The sequence below is a fragment of the Columba livia genome, chromosome 23 (genome assembly GCF_036013475.1).
Source record: "Columba livia isolate bColLiv1 breed racing homer chromosome 23, bColLiv1.pat.W.v2, whole genome shotgun sequence".
Lineage (NCBI taxonomy): Eukaryota > Metazoa > Chordata > Aves > Columbiformes > Columbidae > Columba > Columba livia.
Window position 1 is genome coordinate 4,997,424 of NC_088624.1, and position 14,580 is coordinate 5,012,003.

At 50.5% G+C, this 14,580-nt stretch overlaps 1 protein-coding gene and 1 long non-coding RNA gene across 2 annotated transcripts; one reads left to right on the plus strand and one right to left on the minus strand.

The window, feature by feature from the left end:
• Positions 1 to 210: 210 nt before the first annotated feature.
• On the minus strand, positions 211 to 1,356 carry LOC135576173 (uncharacterized). Its single transcript, XR_010467811.1, has 2 exons — positions 1,320 to 1,356; positions 211 to 972 (listed from the first exon to the last, which is right to left on the minus strand). It is a non-coding gene; the product is annotated as an uncharacterized LOC135576173 (long non-coding RNA).
• Positions 1,357 to 4,336: 2,980 nt separating this feature from the next.
• LOC135576101 (feather keratin 1-like) lies at positions 4,337 to 4,645 on the plus strand. The gene has a single exon (XM_065039465.1). The coding sequence runs from the start codon at positions 4,337 to 4,339 to the stop codon at positions 4,643 to 4,645; it is 309 nt and encodes a 102-aa protein (XP_064895537.1).
• Positions 4,646 to 14,580: the final 9,935 nt, after the last annotated feature.

The window sequence follows — 14,580 nt, forward strand, 5'->3', positions numbered from 1 at the left end:
TATACAACAAAGTGATGGAGTGACTGAACTGCCTTGTGTTGTTCTACCCCAGTATAGCCCACATAGGCAGAGAGGTTTAGAAACCAGAGGTTACACCCAAGTCACGACTAAGTATAGACAATACCAAAGTAGTTGACAATCACTGCACAACCTTCTCCAACAACCTGATCCGATAACCAGGCCTGAGCATGATGAGACAAAGACATGGGCTGGGATGCAGAAGAACTTTAATATGTCCAAAGAAAACAAAATAAGGTGGCTCTGAGGGGCAGCTCCAGTAGCCAAAACACCGGGGGCAGACTGGAGTTTGTGACCCATGGTTGTGGTACAGATCCAGCCACGTGTCCATCTGCCCGTCCCACAGAGGGAGGAGGGCCAGCAGGTCCTCCCTAGGCCGGCTTTGTGGGGCTCACAGCCCAGGGGAGCACAAGAGAACAGAGCCACAAGAGGGAGAGAAGACACGGGGAGAAGGGAAAGACGGCATGGGCTGTGCTTTCTGAGAACCCAGGCTGGCCCTGTCTTTTTACAAAGGGTGCTGGGCTTGCTCAGCCCATCTCAAAGGAACAACCTGATGATTTGTCTCCAGTCCAGCCCGATGTCTTGGGTCCCTGGTTTCCTTCCCCAGGGCCATCACCAGCAGCTTTAGCAGGGGAAACACCTCCTCGTGCCGCAGATGCCGCTGCCCAAGCCAGACAGGCCAAAGCCCCCGGAGTTGATGGGCACTCCCTGAGAGCTGAGGATGCTGCCAACAGCAGCGGAGGTGGAGGAGCCCACGGCGGTGTTCTGCGGGAAGGAGCTGAGGATGGGTCCTGGCAGGGTCACCACCACAGCTGGGGGCTCGATGACAACTCTGGAGTCCTGGCACTGCTGGACACAGGGCTCATTGCAGCTGTTGGCCAGCGGGGTTGGGCCGCAGGGCTGGCAGGGCAGGCACGGGTTGTGGCAGGACATGTCTTGTGGCTGGAGCTGCACCTGGGAGAGAGGACAGGGGGAGGCTGAGCATGAGGGATGGCATAGTATCAGCCTTTCTCCCAACCATGAGAGAGCCAAGGAAGAAACAGGAGATGAGAGCTGGAGGCTGTGTAGGTGACCCACAGGCTTTTCCCTCAGAAGAGCCCTGCCAAGAGTGACCAGGGAGATCCCCACGTATCCCAAAGCACAGGAGACACTTCAGCCACACTCCAGAGTCTCTCCTTGTCACACGTTCTGCCCCTTGGCTGCTCCCATGGCAAGCAGCCTCAACACCCTGCATGGGACAAAGGAACAAAGAAACCCCAGAGGAGGTGGAGGAAGAGGAGGAGAATGGTTGTCCGACTCACCTCAGTTCCAAGAAGATGGAGGCGAGAGGAGTGGATGTGAGAGTGAGGTGCAGGACCCACTTTTATACTGCTCCTGCACCGCCCCAGGCCCACAGTCACTGCACGCGGGCAGTAATTTTCCAACAGACTCACTTCCAAAGCAGAATAACCTAATTAATGACATAGGTTGTGTTTTTGTTTCTGTCAACGCTCCCCTTTCAATTCCGCATTGCTGCCATGCCCTCCAGGCCACAGCCTCTCATTTCAAGTACCATATGAGAAGCGCAAGGATTTCCTGTGTGAGAAAACATCGGAACCTGCCAAAAATATGCTCTGTGTAGAGCCCCATGGAGCAGGTTTTTTCCTGACAAATGAGGGGCATTTAGGGGCTCAGGACAATGTCTTATTCCTCCCACTCTTCTCGCACCTCAATGCACTTTGGCTGCACACTTTGCACCTGAACAGCCAGAGAGGCAATGGCTTGGGCACATTTCCAAACACTCTGGCCACCCTGTGAGCCCCATGAGCTGTGGGAGTGCCGGTAAGAAGGTCACACTGAGAACAAAGGCCATTAGGGCTTCCAGGAGCTGCGTACTCGGGTCCAGCCCAATGGTCAGAGCTGGTTTTCCTGGGGCTGGGATGGAGCTCCCCTGGCCTCAGGGAATTTATCCCAGTGTGGGATACAGGCCTGCAGACAGCATGCACTCCTGGCTTGGACTCACACCAGAAGCCTGACACACGGCCAATCCAAAACTAGAGTGTGACTCAGCATGGGTAGGGAGAGTCTATCCCAGGAAGCTTGCCTGCTGAAGGCACTCCCTTGGCCTGCTGGGATGCGTTCCAGCTGACTCCATGTCTGCAGGGCAGGGAAGCGCATCGCCTCCTTGAAGTTGTCTCAGAGCTGTTTTTCTACCCAGGTCCATTCAGATCCCGTCCAGTCCCTGAGCATCCCCAGCACATGGCACTGCAGGGTCCTGACAGCCCTCACTCACTGGGTAGTTTGGGGAGGTTGCTTTGCCTCTCCAATGGTACCGGTTGTTGCTCCAGCAAGAGGAGGGCTTTGGGGCAGTGGAGGGGAGGCCTGCTGATACCCTAATGCCAGGAGATGTTTTTCCTGGTGATACAGGGAATTGACAATTAACTAATGAACACTTAAAGAACTGACACTTGAGAACTAACCCTACCCCACATCACTAAAGACACTTAGAGAGTGTTAACCCTTTAACCCACATCACTATTGCCCAGCCTTGCTTATCTCTGTGTAACTTATTGTTAGAAAAACAGGACTTCACTGACGCCTTGCAAAAATGGTAATCCTTGGATGCATCCTTGATGCATCCTTGGGTGAACTAGATAACAGAAACTTGGGCACAGGACAGGAGCTACACCAGTTTTAACCAGCTCAGCAGTGTGAGTCCCAACCAACTCATCACACCGAACCAAAGGTGACCGTGTACAAAGAAGAAGACCCGGGTTCACCATCACTGTGCAGCTGCTACCAGGAGAGCCGGAGGTGGAGACTATGGAAATGGTCTCCTGAACTCATTGTAATAAGAACCGCCTTCTTGGGGACAGGTTATGAACATGTACAGGCGTTCCTAAAACTTCATGAATACGTAACACTTTACTGCATTTAACCAAGTTCACAGCTACTGTAATTTTACACACGCATTGGGTGAAATGATTCCCTGTTTGTACGGCGTCATAAAGAAATACATACCTTCCTTATAACCTCAAGGGTTAAGGTCATTCAGCGCCTCACTGGGACCCAGGGATGAGTCCCAGGTGGAGTGGAGATTTCTGCAAGGCTTTTGTTCCTTCTTTTTACTGACAATTCAGGAGAGCTCCTCAGCACCGCCCAGTCTGTTTGGCCAGGGCGATGAAGATTGTGTGTCTGTTCTCTTCCACCTTTCAAGTCTCTCCCTGATGCTGACCCCAGGCCCTTTGGGCACAGCTACCCAAAGGAGTTCTGTTTTCTGAGACCACCCACATATTTCTTGAACAATCCCCTTATTTAGCATGAAGGATGAGCAGAGGGAGGACATGAGCCGTCCACTCTTCCCTTGGATGTGAATGGACTGAAGCATAAAACTCCTAACTCGAGACACCTTTGTGCAGTGTGCAGTGTGACACTAATGAAGTTTCATCGCACTCACCACCAAGAAAGATACGGAGACTGTCAGACTGACAAGTGGAGAAATCTTCCCTTCCTTCTGATATTCAAATCTCTTTCTCTTTCTCTTTCTCTTTCTCTTTCTCTTTCTCTTTCTCTTTCTCTTTCTCTTTCTCTTTCTCTTTCTCTTTCTCTTTCTCTTTCTCTCAACACTCAAAGGTACCATTGTTTTGAGTTTTGTTGTTGAAGTCTTTTGTAATCCTGTTTGCTGTCATTCCACTCAGGCATCTCAAGCCAGCACATGAAGGAAGCCTGCATGGCAGAGCAGGCATGTCAGAAATGAGGAAATGAAATGACAGCATTGATGGGCACCAAAATAGAAACTTTACATAGGATACTCTGCTTTGGAAGTGAGTCTGCTGGGAAATTACTGCCCACGTGCAGTGACTGTGGTCCTGGGGCGGTGCAGGAGCAGTATAAAAGCGGGTCCTTCTCCTGACTCTCTCATCCACTCCTCTTGCCTCCGTCTCCTTGGGATCAAGGTGAGTAGGAAGCCCTATCTCCACCTCCTTCCACTCCTCCTCCTTTAAGTTTTCTCATTGCATTCCTGCCCTTTAGTCCCATGCAGCGTCTTGAGGGTGTTTGTAGTGTGAGAGGGAATTGGTCAGAAAGTGTGACATGGTGGTGTATTGTTGAGGTGTCTCCTTGAGCTGTGGGCAAGTTGGGATCCCCTTGGGCTTCATCGCTCATGGCGGGGCTGCCTGAGGGGAAGGAGAAGTGTGTGTCGCCCCTACACATTATCCAGCTCTTGTCTGCAGGCCATACCTTGCCTTGCTCATGTTGGGGTGACAAGCTGTTCCTCACTCATCTCCCCTGTTCTTCTTCCCCCTGCCCTCTCTCCCAGGTGCAGCTCCAGCCACAAGACATGTCCTGCTACAACCCGTGCCTGCCCTGCCAGTCCTCTGGCCCAACCCCGCTGGCCAACAGCTGCAATGAGCCCTGTGTCAGGCAGTGCCAGGACTCCCATGTTTACATCCAGCCGTCCCCTGTGGTGGTGACCCTGCCCGGCCCCATCCTCAGCTCCTTCCCGCAGAACACCGCCGTGGGCTCCTCCACCTCCGCTGCTGTTGGCAGCATCCTCAGCTCTCAGGGAGTGCCCATCAACTCCGGGGGCTTTGGTCTGTCTGGCTTGGGCAGCGGCATCTGTGGCACGAGGAGGTGTTTCCCCTGCTAAATCTGCTGGTGATGGCCCTGGGGAAGGCCCCCAGGGACACACAAGATGGGACTGGTCTTGGGAGGGAGAACTGGGTTGTTGGTTTCAGAGGGGCTGAGCAACCCTGGCATCTGTTGCAAAAGGACGGGGCCAGTCTGGGCTCTCAGGAAGCACGGCCCATGCCGCCTTTCTCCTCTTCCAGTGCCTCCTGTTCCTCTTGTGTCCTTGTTCTCCTGTGCTCCTCTGGGCTGTGAGTTCCACAAAGTCAGCCTAGGGAGGACCTGCTGGCCGTTCCCCCTCTGTGGGACAGTCAGACGGAGACCTGGTTCAACCTCTTCCACAGCCATAAGTTACAGATTCCTGTCTGCCCCTGGTGCTTCCTGCTCCAGGATCTCCATTCCAATCCACATCTTTCCCTCTTTTGCCTCATTAAAGTTCTTCTGCACCTGAGCTCATGTCTCTGTGTCATCTTTTCCTCTGCAGATGCTTTCCCAAGGTGCCCAGGGAGAAGAATGGTCTTCAAGAATTATGCTGGGAGGGCTGTTTTTAGTGTGGTTTTGTGGTGGCTCTTGGCACAATTGTGTTTATTCTGACTGGGATGGAATTCTCTTTCCCTACAGCAGTGTTCATAATGCTGTGCTTTGCAGTTGTAGCTGGAAAGGTTCTGATGACAGCACATCTGTGTTTTGGCTTTTGTTGAGCAGTGCTTGCACAGCAGCAAGGTTGTGTCTCCAGCCACACTCCCAAAGGCCAATAGGCTGGTGCTAGGCAAGAGAATGGGATGGGACAAGGCAGGACATCTGCAGGACAGTTGACTCAGAGTGACCAAAGGGACATTCGGTATCATATGACATTGTGCTGAGCAAGAACTGTAAGAGAAATAAGGAGGAAGTGGAGGGGCCGTTCATTATTTGTCCATTCGTTTTTCAAAGCAACCACTACATGTACTCTGGCCTTGCTTTGCAGGAATTGGCTGAAAATCACCTCCTGATAGAAAACAGCAAATAAATCTTTTTTACTATGCTTTGCTTTTCTACGTGGCCTCTGCATTTCTTCCTCACACTGCTTGTATCTCAGCCTACAACTCTGTAATGTCTGTAATTCTCCATGTCTTGCTCAAGGAGGTGGAAGCAATAGAGCATCTCGGTGGACATCTGGTGACCAGACAAGGTCACGTCACCCCGGTCTTTTTGGTGCTTCCTGTGGGGTTTGAGACAGCAGCAGTTTTGATTTGAGCAGGTTTTAGCTGTAGCAGTTACCAATTTACAGGCCACTGTACAGCAAAGGCAGTTTGCTCACTGAACTGCTTATCTCTTGATTTTGCTGATGTTTGGAACATGTTAATAGACGCAAATATTCTGGGCTTTGTCCTGGCATTGGGGCTCTTTCAGTGCTGGGGGAGCTGTCTAGCGGAGAGTAAGAGGAAATTCAGCTCCCTCTTCCCTGAGAAACGTATGTGGGGTTGTTTTCTTGTGTATACCCCTGGGGTTCTTGCTTATTCTTTAGTGAGGTGTTTACTGATATTAATTAAAACCGTTGATTTACTGTGAGGTTTGTGGACTCTGGTGTAAAGCTGGGGACAACTCCAAGTTCTTCTGCATCCCAGTCCAAGCCTGTGTGTCATCCTTTTCCCTGCAGACACTGTTCCAAGATACCCATTGAGAGAAACGTTCCTCACGGTGATTCTGGGAAGCAGTTCTTGGGCATGGTTGGGCGGTGGTTGTTAACACGAAGATTTTTCAGTGAACGACTGTGGCCAGTCTTTTCAAAGTACTTGTTCTTCAAAGGGTGCTGAGGCATCGAGCTGGTGCTGTGAAGTGGTGGATGATTGCTTTTGCATCACTTGTTATTTCATTTTTTTTTTCTCACTTCCCCTCTAGGAGTGTCCTTATCTTGACCCTAAGGTATTTTGCTCTCCTTTTCTTCCAAATCTGCCCCCATACTGTTGGGACAGTGAACGAAGAGAACAGTTGGTAGGTGGTTAATGCTGACTGGGTTCTACACACCACACAGACCCACATGCAGCGCAAGTCGTCCTCATCTTGCTCCTTCCCGTTCTGTGCCCAGAGCTTCCTGGGAATGTTTCTGGAGGGAGGGAGCAGGGAGAGGCACTGGCAGGAGAAGAGGCAGCGGGTTCAGGCTGAGTGTCTCCAAGGGCTGTTCAGAATGTCTCTAAAGCAGCGTGGTGAGCAGCAGCAAAGGCTGCAGAGAGGCTTGCAGATGAGGAAAGGAGCTGCTTGACTGCTGCAGGACACAGCTGGACAAGGTGACGCATGTCCAGATAGAACCAGCCCTATTTCCCCATGAATCCCTCATGTCCCGAGAGGCAGCAGCCCAACAGCAGGGCCAGGCAAAGGTGCTTTTGCAGTAACGCCAGCAAAACAGGTGCAACTCCAGCACTGTTTTTGGGGACCAAGCACACTCATCAGCATCCTGGCCATGGTGACCAGGACCTCAGATAGGAGATACAGGGTAGTGACTATCCCACTCTTCTCAGCACCTGGAAGCACCTGCAACACTGCTGTAATGCAAGTAAGACGTGATGCAAGAAACACCTTGGCCAAGTGGAGTGTGTTCAGCAGAAGGTGTTCCAGGATGGTGAGGAGCTGGAGCTCTTGTGTGGGGAGCAGTGACGGGGGGCACGGGGCTTGCTGAAGACAATATTTGTTGTGAGAATGAAGAGCAGCTTTGGAGTAGCAGTGTTGAGGTCCCACAGAAGACAGATCGAGGCTCAACACTGGCTGTGTGTGGCTGGAGGACTAGAGACAATGGGCTCATGTTCAGACATGAGAGGTTTGTACCTGGTAGGAAGAAAATGGTTTTCAGAAAAGGTGGGTCAGGCAGTGAAAGAGGTTTCCCGGGGACATTGTCCAGTCACCCTCCTTGGACACGGTCACCGTTTACTGCAGGGCGACAATAGACTGTGGCAGATGGTCTTTGTGAACACCCCCTGCCCACCCCATTAATGCAAGGCAATAGGAGGAAAAGGGAGAGAGATTTGCAAGTTGGGAAGGTTAAAAATGATTTACTAATGCTACTAATAAACAGAGAAAATAATACAATATATACAAAACCAGTCTTGAATTTCCTGGGGTAATGCAGTGTTTCCCACCATGGAGCCGGTGTCACTCCAGTGGCTGCATGTGGGAGATTTGAGGGAATTTCTTGAAGTTAATGTGTGGATGGGTTTCTGTTAGATGGAGATTTGTTACTGAACTAGCCAGGCCCAAAGGAATTTCAAGGCCACCTGGGAAAGCTGAAAACAGGAGCTGCTGTGGGAGTGAGGCAGTTCGGCAATAACAGGGCCTCAAGAAGACATAAATCAAGAGACCTATTAGCAGTGAGACTCGGGCGCGTGGGCAGCTCATGAACATAGACAATATCCAATCAGCGAATGCATGCTTGTAGCGTGTCCTATCATTGGTTGTCACCGAGAAGAGCCTGGCTCCATCCTCCTGACACTCACCCTTTCCATATTGATCCCTATGAATGAGTCCCCCCTCAGTCTCCTCTTGTCCAGCTCCAGAGCCCCAGCTCCCTCAACCTTTCCTCACACGGGAGATGCTCCACTCCCTTCAGCATCTTGGTGGCTGCGCTGGACTCTCTCCAGCAGTTCTCTGCCCTGCTGGAACTGAGGGGCCCAGAACTGGACACAATATTCCAGATGTTGTCTCACCAGGGCAGAGTAGAGGTGCAGGAAAACCTCTCTACACCTACTGACCACCCCCTTCTAACCCACCCCAGGTACCATTGGTTTCCTGGCCACAAGGGCCCCCTGCTGGCTCATGATCACCCTGCTGTCCCTCAGGGCCCCCAAGTCACTTTCCCCTACACTGCTCTCTAACAGGTTGTTCCCCAACTTATATTGGAACCTGGGCTTGTTCCTACCCAGATGCAACACCCTACACTTGCCTTTGTTCTGTTTCATTAAATTTTTCCCTGCCCAACTCTCCAGCCTGTCCAGGTCTCTGGCTGGCAACACAGCCAGCACAAGCTCTCCAAATGAGCCCTGCTAATTCCTGTCCCAGCATCCTTTTGTCCCGTGAGATAAAACTTTCCCACTTATCACTTTCTGTACTGGTGTCTTATAAAACCAGCTGTTATCAAAGAATCCAAAGCCCTGCCTGTAGGATCAGTCCTGTAGCTAATAATTTATGGACTGAATTTTTCTGTTCCATCCCACATCGTCACCTGAAGATGGAAGGAGGGAAGAGATAAATCACTTGTGCCCCAGACTCTTTCACCAACTGTCCCAAGGCCTTGAAGTCTTTCTTCATTCCCATCAGACTATGGGATGCAGCTTCCTTCCCACCTGTCTGGAAGGTCAACAGTGGGTAGTAGTTTGTCAAGTGCACCAGATTCAGGAGTTCCCTGGTGATATCCCTGATCCAGGCTTCAGGTAGACTGCACACTTCCCTATGATGGAGGTCAACTCTGCATATGGGGCCCTCTGTTCCTCTCAGAAGGGAATCGCTTACTACAATTACCCTTCTTTCTTTATTATCGGAGGTAGTCTTGAGGTGTGGAGTCAACTGCCTCTTCCTATGTGACCTCATAGGTGGGCCTTGCACCGCATCCTCACCTACCTCTTCTTCAAGATCCAGGGCCTCATACCTATTATGGAGGGGCACCTGGGAAAGCAAAGCAGGCAGGGAGGGGGGTTGGCCATGATGCGGAACTGGAGCTTGCTTCAAACCCTTCTCATCTTCTTGGTCCCCTGCCTCTGCCTGACAGCGATAGGGCAGGGGCTGTATTGGGTCTCCCCACTCTGCCTGACAGGGTGGAGGGTCCATCACCTTTTGGAGGGCACCTCCCTAGGACCTTCCTGACTGGCACACCAGGGAGTTACTCCACCAGTTGATCTCCTTTTCACACTCCCTGATGCTCCTCAGTCTCTCGACCTCCTCCTTAAGTTTCACCACCATGCTGGGAAGATCCTTCACCTGCTCACACCTCACACAGGTGGATGCCAGCCTCCCTCCCCTGGCATCAGTAGGCTCTGGAACTCCCTGCAGCCAGAGACCTGAACAGCCACAGTTTGGGAAAGGCCTTCCATCTGGGTTGCCATAGTCTTTTTGTGACAAGCTCTCTGTCTGGAGGAGACCATAGTCAGATGCAGTCTGGGACATGGGCAATAGGTGAGATAGTCTAACAAGCAAGGAGTGACAACCTCTACACCCTGCTGCACAGCCTACCACACCTGCTGCTGCAGCACAGTATGGGTGGTACCCACTCACTTCACAAGCTGGTTGCCCCTCCCAGCACCTGGTGGGTAGTGATGTGTTGCTGCCCTCTCTGAGACTGTTTCAAGGCAAGGGCCGGGGGTGTGATCACCCACGCCACATCACCTGCTTTCTAAAGGGCTGCTGGGGGCTTCCGGGTTGCAAAATCAAAACCCAAAAACTCCACTGTACCCTGTACCACAGTCCAGGAGATTCCTCCAGTGCATTGATGATAACTTCCTCATGCAGATGGTGGAGGAGCCGACTAGGAGAGGTGTACTGCTGGATCTCATCCTCACTAACAAGGAGGGTCTGGTCGAAGCAGTAAAGGTTGAGGGCTGCCTGGGTTGCAGTGACCACGAGATGGTGGAGTTCAGCATCTTGTGTGGCAGGAACAGAATAGCAAGTAGAATTGCAACCCTGGACTTCAGCAGGGCTAACTTTGGCCTTTTCAAGCAATTGCTGGGGGAAATCCCATGGGCAAGACTGCTTGAAGGAAAAGGGGCCCAAGATAGCTGGATTGCATTCTTCCATTACTTCTTCCACGCTCAGGATCAGAGCATCCCCACATGAAGAAAGTCAAGGAAGGGAGCCAGGAGGCCTGTGTGGTTGAATAGGGATCTGTTGGGTATGCTCAAGCAGAAGAGGAGAGTTTACAGGTCATGGAAGCAGGGGCTGGCCACTTGGGAAGAATATAAGGCTGCTGTTAGAGGATGTAGGAAGGCAGCTAGGATAGCCAAGGCCACCTTAGAATTACAGCTGGTGAGAGGGGTCAAGGACAGCAAAAAGAACTTTTACAAATACATAGCAGATAAAACTAATACCAGAGGCAATGTAGGCCCACTGATGAACGGGGTGGGTGCCCTGGTGGCAGAAGATACAGAGAAGGCAGAATTACTGAATGCCTTATTTGTCTCTGTCTACTCTGCCGGAGGCTATCCTGGGGAGCCCTGTACCCCTGAGACCCCGGATGAAGCCAGGTCAATGGAGGAGTTTGCTTTAGTCGATGAGGACTGGGTTAGGGAGCAATTAAATAGTCTGGACATCCATAAATCCATGGGTCCAGATGGGATGCATCCACGGGTGCTGAGGGAGCTGGCTGAAGTCATTGCTGGACCGCTCTCCATCATCTTTGCCAAGTCTTGGGAAACAGGAGAGGTGTCTGAGGATTGGAGGAAAGCAAATGTAACTCCAGTCTTCAAAAAGGGCAAGAAGGAGGACCCAGGTAGTTATAGACCAGTCAGCCTCACCTCTGTCCCTGGGAAAGTAATGCAACAGCTTATCCTTGGTGCCATCTCAAGGCATATCAAGGATAAGAGGGTTATTAGGGGCAGTCAGCATGGCTTTACCAAGGGTAAGTCATGCTTGACCAACCTCATAGCCTTTTATGAGAATGTAACAAGGTGGATGGATGATGGCAGAGCGGTGGATGTGGTCTACCTTGACTTCAGTAAAGCCTTTAACACAGTCTCCCACAGCATCCTCACAGCTAAGTTGAGGAGGTGTGGTCTAGACAATAGAGTAGTGAGGTGGGTTGCAAACTGGCTTAAGGAGAGAAGCCAGAGAGTGGTAGTCAATGGTGCGGAGTCTAGTTGGAGGCCAGTATCTAGTGGAGTGCCTCAGGGGTCAGTATTGGGGCCAATATTATTCAATATATTCATTAACGATTTGGACGAGGGAACAGAGTATACTATCAGCAAGTTTGCTGATGACACTAAGCTGGGAGGGATGGCTGACATGCCAGAAGGCTGTGCTGCCATCCAGCAGGACCTTTACAGGCTGGAGAATTGGGCGGAGAATAACCTAATGAAATTTAGCAAGGGAAAGTGTAGAGTCCTGCATCTGGGCAGGAACAACCCCAGGTTCCAGTATAGGTTGGGAAATTACATTAGAGAGCAGTGTAGGGGAAAGGGACCTGGGGGTCCTGGTGGACAACAGGATGACCATCAGCCAGCACTGTGCCCTTGTCGCCAGGAAGGCCAATGGCATCCTGGGGTGTATTAGAAGGGGGGTGGCTAGTAGATCGAGAGAGGTCCTCTTTCCCCTCTACTCTGCCATGGTGAGACCACATCTGGAATATTGTGTCCAGTTCTGGGCCCCTCAGTTCAAGGACAGGGAACTGCTGGAGAGGGTCCAGCGTAGGGCAACGAAGATGATTAAGGGAGTGGAGCACATCCCTTATGAAGAAAGGCTGAGGGAGCTGGGTCTCTTTAGTTTGGAGAAGAGGAGACTAAGGGGGGACCTCATTAATGTTTATAAATATATAAAGGGTGAGTGCCATGAGGATGGAGCCAGGTTCTTCTTGGTGGCAAACAATGGTAGGACAAGGGGTAATGGGGTCAAACTGGAACACAAGAGGTTCCGCTTAAATTTGAGAAAAAACTTCTTCTCAGTGAGGGTGACAGAGCACTGGAACAGGCTGCCCAGGGAGGTTGTGGAGTCTCCTTCTCTGGAGACATTCAAAACCCGCCTGGACATGTTCCTGTGCGACCTCACTTAGGCGTTCCTGCTCCAGCAGGGGGATTGGACTAGATGATCTTTTGAGGTCCCTTCCAATCCCTAACATACTGTGATACTGTGATGTGATCTGCTGATCTGCAGCTCCGGCTGAGCTGGCTCCGATCACCTGACCTCAGGGACTGATCTGCTGGTGAGAGATGGTGGGTGATTGTGTTTGCATCACTTGTTATTTCTGTTTTTTTTTTTTTTTTCCTTTTTTGGCCTTCCCCTGTTAGAGTGTCTTAATCTTGGCCCAAGGATATTTTGCTCTCTTCCTCTTCCAAGTCTCCTCCATACCATTGGGACATTGGATTCAGAGAACAGCTGGTAGGTGCTTAGTTCTGACCAGGTTCCATACACCACACAGACCAACAGGCTGATGCCAAAAATGAGAAATTAGTAATAATAAGAATAAGGTTCATAAATGTTAGGCACTCAAAAAGAATAAAGTTCACAGATGTCACCTGTTAGGCATTTATTAGGTGTTAGGGTACAAGAACAGTATTAGTTAAGATAAGCAAGAGAAGGCTAGGAGACCATGGGCTTGCTCTTAGAAGATAAGGAGATGAGACCAGAGCAAGAAACAGTTCAGACTGTCTTTGCAGTTATAAGGTGAAAAACAAAGGAACCGTGCTCACCCAGGACTTCAGTTCAACTGGGGGCAGCATGAAAAAGGCTACTTTCTTCCTCCCAAGACCCTCAGAAACCCCAACTCATTGAAGTATGCTTGCGAAGGGGACATTTCCATATGCTAAGTGGTTCCAAGAAATGTAATACATATGTAAAACCTTTTCTGGTAATGTAATGAATATGTATGATCTGTGTGGATATAACCTTTGTCTGGAACTATTTTGGAACCCTCGCTAGGTGGAGGTATCCCTGCAAGTGCCTGGCACCGATAAATAATGCTGCTTCTTAAGTATTAAGCTCTGGTTTTAGGAGTTTCTTCATTTTGCTGATTTTACAGTATCAAGGCAGTGCATGTCATCATCATCTTGCTCCTTCCCGTTCTGTGCCCAAGGCTTCCTGGGAATGTTTCTGGAGGGAGGGAGCAGGGAGAGGCACTGGCAGGAGAAGAGGCAGCGGGTTCAGGCTGAGTGTCTCCAAGGACTGTCCAGAATGTCTCTAAAGCAGTGTGGTGAGCAGCAGCAAAGGCTGCAGAGAGGCTTGCAGATGAGGAAAGAAGCTTCTCAACTGCTGTAGGACACAGCTGGGCAAGATGATGCATGAGCCAGCCCTGTTTCCCCATGAACCCCTCATGCCCTGAGAAGCCTAACAGCAGGGCCAAGGAAAGATTCTTTTGCAGTAATGCCAGAAAAATGGATGTGACTGCAGCACTGTTTTTGGGGACCAAGGACATTCACCAGCATCCTGGCCAAGGTGACCAGGACTTCAGATAGGAGATAAAGGGTAGTGACTATCCCACTCTCTTCAGCACTCACCTGAAAGCACCTACAACATTGCTGTATTGTAAGAAACACCTGGGCCAACTGGACTGTGTTCAACAGAAGTTTGTCCAAAGGAGCACTTGTGTGGGGAGCAGTGGCTGAGGGCACAGGGCTTGCTGAGCATAAAGACAATATATGGTGTGAGAACGAAGTGCAGCTTTGGAGTGGCAATGGTGAGGTCCCACAGAAGACAGATCCAGACTCAACCCTGTGGCAGTGCGTGGCTGGATGACTAGAGACAATGGGCTCACGTTCAAACATGAGAGGTTTGTCCCTGGTAGTGTCGCTGTTGACACGGACAAACAACACAGACAAAGTTCTTCTTATGTACAAACAGCAGTCTCTTTTATTACAGCAGACATTTTCTTATATATTCTTTATCAGCATGTGTCTTCTTACTATTAGTTACAGGCTGCAATAAAAAGATATCATTAGTTAATTTTACTGTCATCAAAGCTATTCCTTATCTTGCCAGTCCCCTATTCTGCAGTCAGTTAGTTCCTTCAAGTTGTTTACTTCCCTGGATGTTCTTTGCTTCCTTTGTTCTCAAGGCTACATTTTAATATCTTCAAGGTCAATTTCTATCTCCATACCCTCAGTCAGGGGATCTATGGACCCACCGTAGTCCCCCACAAGGTAGGAGGAAAATGGTTTTCAGCTCAAGGAGGGTCAAGCAGTGAAAGAGGTTTCCTGGAGACATTGTCCAGTCACCCTCCTTGGACACTCATGGCTGACTGAGTGTAGAGCAAGGCCTTGGACCCAATGGCCTCTGGAGGTCCCCTTCAAC

Bases quoted from the DNA above. Each gene is read 5' to 3' on its own strand.
- LOC135576101 (XM_065039465.1), top strand. From the start codon at position 4,337: ATGTCCTGCTACAACCCGTGCCTGCCCTGCCAGTCCTCTGGCCCAACC.